The sequence below is a fragment of the Rutilus rutilus genome (genome assembly GCF_951802725.1).
Source record: "Rutilus rutilus genome assembly, chromosome: 21".
NCBI lineage: Eukaryota > Metazoa > Chordata > Actinopteri > Cypriniformes > Leuciscidae > Rutilus > Rutilus rutilus.
In genome coordinates, this window is record NC_140226.1 from 6,676,398 (window position 1) to 6,687,026 (window position 10,629).

The 10,629-nt window shown below is 38.2% G+C and overlaps 1 protein-coding gene across 1 annotated transcript; it reads right to left on the reverse strand.

The window, feature by feature from the left end:
• Nucleotides 1-437: 437 nt before the first annotated feature.
• Nucleotides 438-2,747, reverse strand: nkx2.2a (NK2 homeobox 2a). Its single transcript, XM_084394222.1, has 2 exons — nt 2,261-2,747; nt 438-1,580 (listed from the first exon to the last, which is right to left on the reverse strand). The coding sequence occupies exons 1-2, from the start codon at nt 2,526-2,528 to the stop codon at nt 1,030-1,032; spliced, it is 819 nt and encodes a 272-aa protein (XP_084250348.1). The 5' UTR covers nt 2,529-2,747; the 3' UTR covers nt 438-1,029.
• Nucleotides 2,748-10,629: the final 7,882 nt, after the last annotated feature.

A 10,629-nucleotide genomic window follows, 5' to 3' on the forward strand; every position in this document is an offset into this window, starting at 1 on the left:
AACAAAACTTTGTCACGCGTGTTTTCTCTCTTAAATGTGCCGATTTAACACCCGAAATGTCAGCCGCGGGGTCTGAAAAGGAAGAGAGCGTTTGAATGAAAAGCTGCTTAGCTGAAGAAGCCCTCTTATATTAAGTGAGTGGATTTTTACCCCCATTTCACAAGTGACTTTAGCCTTCTTATTGCTGAAGTGTTCGTACAGATAAATTCGGAAAACTGAAGCCAATTGTGTTGCTGATGAAGTGACAATGAGAGCGACAAGGTGTCCAAAGCAAAGTTTGTGCAAATATAAAGGCTTTATAAATTAACATAATTATATTACTTGTATTTATTCGTTCTGTTAGCTTATAATAAAGTATTTATGTTAATGGAAAATAGCGAAGAAACGACTCATATTTTGCAAATGCCGAAATCATTGAGACCAAACGCAAAGCATTTCGGAATTTCTGAACCACATCATTTTTATTAAAAGTCTTAATAAAAAGAATTGTAGACCTCCCTCGCCAGCGCGCGTTCTTTCTGAAATTAACATGAGGGGTGTTTATCGACAACTGAGGTTCCATTTTCCCTAAATATCGGATATATTTAGGCTAAACGGTCAAACATAATATTGCAAACAATTATCACAAAATATTTACATAGAAAACAAACCAATGAAATAAGCTAAAGATTGCCAATGTTTATTCATGGCCATAAATATATTCGGTCCATTGTAAAAGAAAGAAATAAAATTTTCTATAATCATAAAGTGGTTTTTGCACGTGCTTATAACACGAAGGACAAAAGGAAAACATTTCTACAACACACAAACATACTTTACAAAATTTCACAAGAGCTTTAACATTCTTAAATTTGGGGAGAGGCTTGACCCGGTTTTCTTAACGAAAACATGTAAACATGGCGCACACACGTCAATCCCCAAAATAAATTGGCGAGAAAGGGTCAAGCTGCAAAGTCTTGTATTTTTGTTTGGAAAGCTCCTTACCACGGTCTTTAAAATGCAGCCCTGCATTTGCAAGTCAGTGTTTGTTCACCAAGTCCACTGTTGCGTTTGCACCAAGTGATGTGCTGGGAACTGTGGTGTGGTGGCGGCGCTGTAATGCGCGTTATATTGCATGTGCTGGAGAGACTGGGCGCTATATGCGGAGAACGGAATTCCAGCCTGAAAAGTAGCTGCCAAGTCCTGAGCTTTTAGTGTATGGCAGGGTTTGCCATCTCTGACTAACACAGGCACGGCCACCCGCCTAGGAGAAGGGAGATGGGTCACTTCCATACCTTTCTCCGCCCGGGCTCTCTTCATTTTGTATCGATGGTTCTGGAACCAGATTTTCACTTGGGTTGGAGTCAGGCGGATCAAACTGGCGAGATGCTCCCTCTCCGGGGCTGACAGATATCTCTGTTGCCTAAACCGGCGCTCGAGTTCGTAAGTTTGTGCCTTGGAAAAGAGCACCCTCCTTTTGCGCTTCTTACCAGAGTCGCTGCCGTTGCTCGAAGTTTCCTTATCGTTGTCCGGCGATTCGTCAGCTGAAGGTTCCGGAGATTTTGCAGACGAGTCTTGAGAGTTTGCGGATAGGCCGTGTACTGGTCAAGAAAAGAAAAAAAAAAAAAAAAGAAGAAAAGAAAAAAAAAAAAACCAAGAGAGAGAGAGAAAGAGAGGGAAAAAACAGATTTAATACCACATCAAATAAAAATACATTGCATTGTTAATTGTGTTTGTGGGTGACATTTCTTAATGTCAAATTTACAAACTAACACATTTCTCGGAGAACATTAAGTTAGGGCAGACGGACTGATAAATACAGCCAGTTCAGCAATCAAATTTATTTTTGTTATTACAATATGATATTACAGAATTAACATTAGCCTCAATAAACATTATCATGGGGTATGTGACCCAACCGAACCGTTGGCTTTGCCGTAACCTATATTCAACAGTTTACAAAGAGGAAAATGTAAGCGAAAACTAAGAGTCAATAAATAAACTATTCCAGAAACTATCTAGACAATTTCAACTGCATTAAAAAAAAAAAAAAAAAACTTGCTAATTTAACCGCAGTTATGACCACGATCCAGAAGCACATAGTTACGCCTTTAGAGAAGCGCAACAGTGGAAATCTACATCTACAATATCAAACACAGCGGTTTTGTAGAATGATTTAAATCAAATATTTGTAATAGATGGCCAAGATAAAAAATAGCGCTGATTTAGAATCGAAGAGAGTTTCAACTCATGTGAATTCTTGTTAGGTTGCTTTACTTACATGAGTATTGGATGCTGTCCGTAGTCGCGAGCCATCTGGTATAAGGATTGTCGCTATTATCATAAAATGGATTCTTTAAAGGCAGGTTTGGAACATTCTCTAAAGGACTTTGCACTCGCACTCCAGGCGTTTTAGTCGCCTCAGAAACCTCCGTATCTTCCTCATTCCCGGTGATAGATCCTTCTTCATCGTTAGTATCAGGGAGGTCCAAAATGTCCTTTACTGAAAAGCCCGTCTTTGTGTTGGTCAACGACATGGTCTGGGGCATTTGATGCAGTAAAGTTGCTGCACCAGTTTGGCAATCCTCTGTTTAAAAACACAAAAAACACAGACGACTTATTGAATATAGGATATCGGTGCCGTTTCAGCGCGAAGTAATCTGAAGTCGACGCATGAGGCTCGGTCGTTAACCGTTGCTTGGGGGGAAAAAGTAGCGGAGAAATCAGTTCTGTAAGTCCAGGAAGAATGCCAAAGTGACTGAAGTGGTATATCTAGCTCATGGATATTGCGCTACTGCTGGGTGTTAGGGGGAAATAAGCCATTACCAGACTGATCAGTCCATATAAGGTTGGTCTCAACACATGAACCTGCAGTGAAAAAGCATTAAAAACGAAAAAGGTTGGCCACGTGTGGGCGGGTCTTGGGAGTCAAGTGGATGAAGACAGTGTTTGCCGATGTGAAATTGTGGGTTTTGGGGAGATCCTAGCCTATACCATTGGTGCTTCAGAACATGATGAGTGGTATAACGTGTCAATTAATTACAAAGATGGGGAGGGCCTTTTTTCACCCTATTTACATACAAAGAACCTCCGAGTAGCTTTATACACATCATAGGCCTTCTTGAACTGGAAATGGACAAAACCTATGCATAAAATATTCCAATTGTAGTAACTTATAACGCAGATATAAACGAATCACCTAGTGAAAATGATGTTTGGATCCTAAATGTAGACCGATAATATCTGTTGTTATTAAACAAATGTTTATTTTAAAAACGGGCAACGAAATCGCCTCAAGTGGTACAGACTAATTTATGTAGGTCAATATTTTGGTTCGGGATTAACGAGAAGGGTCGTTCACTGGACATGATTAAGCCATCAAAAAAAAAGAAAAAGAAAAAAAGGACGAAATGGAAAAAGAACATTTAATTATCTTTTTTTTTTTTTTTTTTTTTTTTTTTTTTGTGGATGATGATTATTAGTTTCTTATTAATATTCCAGAACTTATGGCGTTATAATTTTTCATAATTTGTAAAATAATTTATAGCGCATTTTTACAAGCGAAATATTTCTAGTAACATGTTATCATCGTTTTCCAAAGACAACCGAAAGGATTATGAGGATAACTGTTTAAATCACATAAACGACATTTTACTTTTAAACAAATTTCTGATTTATTTTCTGTTTTGTATTGCTTCTTTCGGTTGTCCGCAGTATATACAAAAAGTGAAGCATTATTGTTGTGTATTTTTGCCTCTCCTTTTCAACCCTCTGTCCTATCTTTTCTTTTTTGCCTCTTTGCCTCCTATCTAGTATGTGATGTGGGTGACAATGTTGCACGTTTCTAGCCAGTCCTCTGCTCATCCTGGGTGGTCGAACCCGGGCAAACACAAATACAAACCGATTGCTAAGCTGCAGACAATAGGGGAAATGTAGACAAATGTCCGGCTCCTGTTGGAAGCCTTTGTCCGGCCGTAGTTTTTGCATTTATTTAAGGGCCAAAATAATAGATGATTGACGCCCCTGTACAATACGTTCTAACTGTTTGGAATAAATCTGAGGTTGTTCCTAGTTGTCATGGCATTCACTGCTTTCAATGGACTATCTCTTCATTCATTTCTGTACCCCTTCACAATATCAAGGAAAGTCCTTCATCTCTCTCTCTCTCTCTCTCTCTCTCTCTCTCTCTCTCACACACACACACACACACACACACACATAAGCGCGCAAAAGCAAGCACATTCTACGCGCAATTTCTCTTTTGCACGCGCGCATGCAAGCATATTGCCTACACACTGACTGGAAGAGTGGTGATAAGTAGGGTACAAATTAGATACAATTATTTATTTATGTGATTCATTTCATTTTTTTATTATGTGTTGAAATTATAGATTATTGCTGTTTATGTTTTAACACCGTAAGTCACTAATAGCTGCTGTTAAAATATGTTTTTTTTTGCTAGAATATCAGTTAGGCTAAAATATAGTGAAAAACAAGATTTATTTACAATATCAGCAATTGCATCGAAGAATTGTTCATTAAAAATAATAAAAAACACGAATAAACAAGCATATTTGTCATCTTATGATCTTTTCTATAATCAGTTACCTGATAGGTAAATACTTAACCAGAGTTTCACGTAGAATTAATCATGCAGCGACAGAAAAATCGGACAATGGAAGCATTGAACTGGACGGGCCAGGAGCAAAGTCGAACAGTGAACGCTTTTCGCAAGGTCATTCTCCCAGCCTTCCCTTCCCAGCAGCAGAGACAGGTTACTGAACACATCACTGTAACCATGAAATGATAAATGACGAGAGCCTCTCAAATACGCCGAATTACTCTAAACACTATATAAACGGTTACTGTTAGGCTGGTCTCTTTTATCGGCACTGATGCAATTGAGAATTTTATTTCCAGCATGTTATAGGCCGGTGACAGAATTGGTAAACAAGGTACTAATTAATGAGCCAGTCTCTTTTCCCATGTAACCAGAACAACACACTCCGCAATCGATGGCAGGGCTCGTGGTTAGTCTGTGGCCAGTGATTTGGGAATGTGTTTGAACAATTGAACCGAGGAGTTCGGTAAGGAGAAGTAAATGTGCACAAGCTGAGTGGCTATACTTCACTTCAAGAGCCATTTCCTTCTGTTTACCTGTTTACTTTTGCAGGTAGCTCAAACAGACTGTTGGTCTTTACGCGTAGACTGAAAAGAGGAGCGACACTATATCTTAGCACACTGATTTTAGTTTAGTCTAGTGTAATTCCCGATGAGCATTTTCAACGGTGTTGACATCCGTCTTTTCTGTCCAAATGTTTCAGTACTTGATGTCCCTTTATGAGTTGTGAACATTAGTGTCAGATTGGTTATAGGGATGATAAAATGCTGTCATAAATTTCAGGTAAAAAATAGACATATCAACAACAAAACCAATAATAATAATACATTTTCATATTTCAATAATAAATATTTTTGTTGAACAAGCAGCGCACAATTTACATGGTATTATATAGACCTATTCGCTTTACAAACGATACAGAAAAGGACAAAACAAGAAAACAAAATCTGCATTAAGCATCACATTATTATTTAAATTATTATTATTAAATCGGATATATATTCATATATATATATGATTATCAGGAGTGGCAGCTTATGCATGTTTTGCAAGCTATATGCTGCTAAAATAAAAAAGCAACATAGACTAATCGATTTGTTGAATTTTCGAGGAAACAACTGACGTTCACTGCAATCTGGCATTGTGTTTATCATCCTTAATATTTATTTAGAAATACAATATTTCATAATACGACGACAAAACAGATGCTAAACATCCTTTAATTAATTCCTTTTAACAAAAGAGAATGTTAAAATGTCTGAATCTGCCAGTTTATGGAAGCTATTGTTAAGGGGGGGGAGAAAAAAAAGACCTTTATACGCTTGATTAAAAAGAAAATCCTAATGCTGCCAGAAGGCTAGGAGAGTATAATAACGTTGATCATTTCTTGCTTTAATCGACGAATTTCAGCGTATTCCGATGCCTTGGGCGAGCAGTTAAGCTTTGATAAATGTAACCCTGTTTCCCTCTAGGTGCTCATGATAAATGTATAAACTGACAAGAGCGATTTTCTGCTTTTCCCCTGCGATTAAAAGGCCATAAAAGGGAAATGTTGGTATAAAAATAAGTCTGGTGGTTTGTGCGACTTAGAGCTGCTGCCCCAAGAAAATGCCCCGAAGCACAGATCGTTTGGAGCTGGTCTGATTCTCCTCAATGCTAGGGCAAACGCTGCGCCTTTATTCGTCTCAGAGCCTCTAATGATTAAACATGTCACAAGGAGATTAACATGGTGCCCATGGCCCAGGGACATGCCTTCATTTGTTTAACTACCAGTTTATTTGTAACGGCGAATTTCATGGCGCATAGTGTTAAATTCTCCATCCTGGCACCTTTATCAGCGTACCCAAAACAAATTGGTTTAAGGATTATCATTTTAATCACGTCTTTTCTCTGTATCTCAAAGTCCACTGGGACTGTTTCTTCTATTTTTGCAATCCGTTTGAAATTAATTATAGATTAATTGAAATAAACTGTCCCTGCTTTACGCATACGTGAAGTTAGACATAGTGCATGTTTCAGAGCGAGATTTCTTTCGTTCACACCAACAAATTATACTTGCATCCATTCATATGATTTCCACAGAGGGTGATGGTGGAGATGGGCGCCGAAGAGACATTTTTGATACTCGGGCGAACTCTACTGGTACAAATGCGTATAGCCTGAAGAAGAAAAAAAACGTTCACCCTAACTTATCTAAAATACATTTAAATATTAACAGATGATAAACGACAGAAACAAACTATAAAAAATAGAAGCAAATAAATAACAACAACAATATATAATACAAATAATAATAATAATGATAATAAACGAATAATAAAGATGAATAATTAATTGTTTATTTTATTTAATATGGCAAGAGTGCACAGGCTTACCATATACAATGCAATATGTAGTTATGCAAGTTTTCATATCCAAAGCTAGCTATTTCATAAAAGAAAGGTAGGCTAGGCCTGCACCGCACGAAACATTACAAGCAAGTTAATTGCTTTTAATAGAACTCGCGTAAGTGCGTGCGCGTGCGCAAGCACGAGCTCAAACAAACACACACACACACACACACACACATTTAATCTTTGCACAACCTACCTAACGCACTGTACGTGGAGAGGTCGAGTGATAGTAATAAAGGCTCACCTGGCGGCTGACGGAAGAGGGTAAGTGGTGCAGCTTGCGTTAAGACACCGCACAGTTAATGAAACATCCCCAAATGAAAGAAAGGAGTGCACGCTCCGATAAGCCTGATGTGCTTTATATACCCGGGGAGCAAGCACTCCTCTTCTGATATTGTCCAAGTACGTTTGCATAGCTGGCGAAGTGGCTCTGCCTTAGATTTGCTACTAACATTGCATGATGTTTGTTTTCCCCCTGCAATGACGTGAGACAAAATATTGGCCATATGTTCGGCGGCAATAAATTGGTCATGAGAGCAAACATGATTGCCTCATAAGAGCGCTTTTAGCTGATCCGTATTCACCGATTCATGCTACACTATTGACCGAAGTGCTATTACTACCTTCTGTGTCGTTTTGATACACTTAGGCTGTGAATTGTTCTAAGCTGTTTATTGTATCAAATAGCCAACAAAAAAAGTTTATTCACATGGCTTTTGTAAACCTGCGGCTAAGAATGTCTCTGCCAGAAATCTCTATAATAAATCTCTTGGTTGCCATGATGTTGCACGGCCAAAAGAGCAGATGTGGCATGTTCTGTTGGTGGAAATCCCGTTTACTTAAGATACCCTTATGCAATTGTTGATATCCGAGGTCAGAGGACTCGGGTCTTATTCGAGGTCTACTCAAGGCCCTGTTTATGGTAGGCCTATTAAGATGCGTTTTGGTCGATTGGATCAGACACATTCCTGTTTACACCTGGTATTTAAATCCGTCTCTTGACGTTTAGGATATATTGACCTAAAGCGTAAACATTACGGGAAGCGCACTAGCCAGACGGGATTGTGTCTCCCTCATGAATTTGTGGTCCGATTGATACTAAGTGTAAACAGGGCCTAAGGTGTGAACCCATGGCATACATTTTGGATCAGTACAAATGGCTTAAAGCTCGTCAAGTCCCATTTATAGTCAGACACAACACAGTGTGCGTTTAATAAAGTCATACCGAATATGGGTAATAATAATTAATTGGCAGACGTAATAAATAAGTTAAGCCTCAGTGGTAATTAAAGTAGGCCTATTACAGATTCCTCAGATGGCTAATGCAAAGAGTAATACTTTGTCTGGTGCTTAAATAGAAAATGGCCATTTAAATGACACGCGTCAATATTTGTGATGATATATTAAATAAAACAGCAATGCAATTCATGAACTTTAGCCTATATTTTATTTGCTTGCAATGAAGAAATAGTTTCATAAATGTTACAGTAGAGCAGGATAATACTTTATAATTCGATAAATTTAAGCTACCTTTTGCCAAGGATTGCAAGGATAAACTTAGTGAAGAAACTGACATCTACAATAACGGATGCCAATATGTTGGGAGAAAAGGCACATTTGCCAATTAACTTTTTTTGTTGTTGTTGTTGCTTTAATTAATCAGGTCTTATTATAAAAATTACATTTTATCACAGGATCTAATTTGCATTTAATAGACAAATGTATGTAATGTTATTTATCTCTCACAATATGTAGGCCTGCACAATTAAAATGTATTTTATTTTTTCTGTAATGTTTATTGCAGGGATGTTTGTGAAGCATCTTCCGAAACTAACCTCTGTATTCTTACAGACAACTGAAAAGAGTCTTAAAGGTTTTATTGTGGGCAGCCTAGAATCCTTCCATCACAATGATGGTTTTGTTAAATACAGAGTGACCATCAATCAGTTGAGGAATACATTACCACAGGTTTTTGTTGGCCACCACTTTACTGGTAAAAGACTGAGATTAGCCTCATGTTATCCTTGCTCTTGAGAGCAATGCCACAGTGTGACGAATACACATAAATAAATTGGACTCATCACTCCTTTCAGATTCCATATTAATCTAAAGTAGCTGGTTTAACTAGCAATGTATTCATGAAGCTCTTTGCTGGTACAAAAATCCTTTTCTATCATCCTGTTGTGAATCTTTGTGCGGTGGGAGCCCTATTATGATCACTCAGAGGGCTCCCTCAAAGACCTTCAGAGCAAGAATGGAGATGATAGACCCTTGTGGTCAAGCTATTAAGATATATCCCTTGCCAAAGCCTGATGACTGAAACACTTCAAATGAGCTGGACGGGGCACATAAAGACTCCAATGGCATGCTATTCTTGTATCTATCAGTTCAAGTTTTGATATATCAACCACTTGAGGAGGGTCGCTCATACAGAGAGAATGCTTCTCCAAACATAAATGCTTCATTCGTTCTCAGCCAAGGATGCACTTTTGGGAAAAATGTTTAATTAACACCGGGGCAGCCCTGTGCATTGGAGAAGATCCTCTGCCTGGGAGTTGTCCACTCTTTACTTTTGCCTGGTTGTAATGGCTAGTGCTCTTCACTAAAAAGGTGCCTTTTTATTTGGTTCTCTAAAACACCATCCCGTTAATAGTTTCTGAAGATTCCAGGTCAGATGAATAGGGTTTCTGTGGTGAAGAGATTCGTGGAAGTAAGTGTTCAAAAAGAAAGTGATTTAAGTGATGCTGCCTGACACACTGGCGTTTCGAGTATCTGAGATGAGCACGAAGGGTCATAGATTGAGCTTAAGAAACAGGAGGTGCGATCAAGAGAATATTTTTTAAATGGGTAGAGCTGCTTACCAACTGTCACTCCTGTTGCTCCTGGCAAAGATGTGCAGTTAATACAGGATATATGTAATATGTACAGTCCGAAGTCTGTTGCACCACCTTGTCATAGTTGCAAAAAGCATGGTTCTTGTCAACATCAGATATTATTCTGAGAAAATTCAATATGTTATATCCTTGAACTCTTGAACATGTTTATGTATACGAAATGTTTGAAACTGAGAGTGATTAAATGTTACTTTTTTTCATTTTTTTTTCATTGGTTATTAAAAATGGCTTGCTTGTTTAGAATTGAACCTGTCCGGGGTATTTCCCTGTCTTCAACCCAATAAATCCTGGGATAGGCATCAGTACTCCCCGTGACTCTACATTATGCACCAGAGAAACAAGGGTGCAGCCATCTTTAGAATGTTGTCTTTGAACTTCTGTTTTTGTGGCCGCTCTGTATATTTCTATGGAATTGCTGTCAAGGAGTAATTCACTTTTGAAGTGGATTTACTTAAAGTTAACGAAAGTTATCATGAGGATTGTAATGTTTAAAGCAGATGTCTTAACAAATGTCAGTAGACCGGAAAGATTTTAAAATGAGCCGTTCATTCCTAAATACGCAAGATCGCTGTGAAAATACAGACCAGATGGATGGATGGATGTTTAGAAAAGTATGAGAACGGAAATGAATACATTATGTACAGTATGAAACAAAGTTAGCCATAATATTTTTTCATAGGGTTCCATCACATCTGTGGTGTTGACCAATAGGAACACAGAAGCTCTTCTGTACACAGCTTTT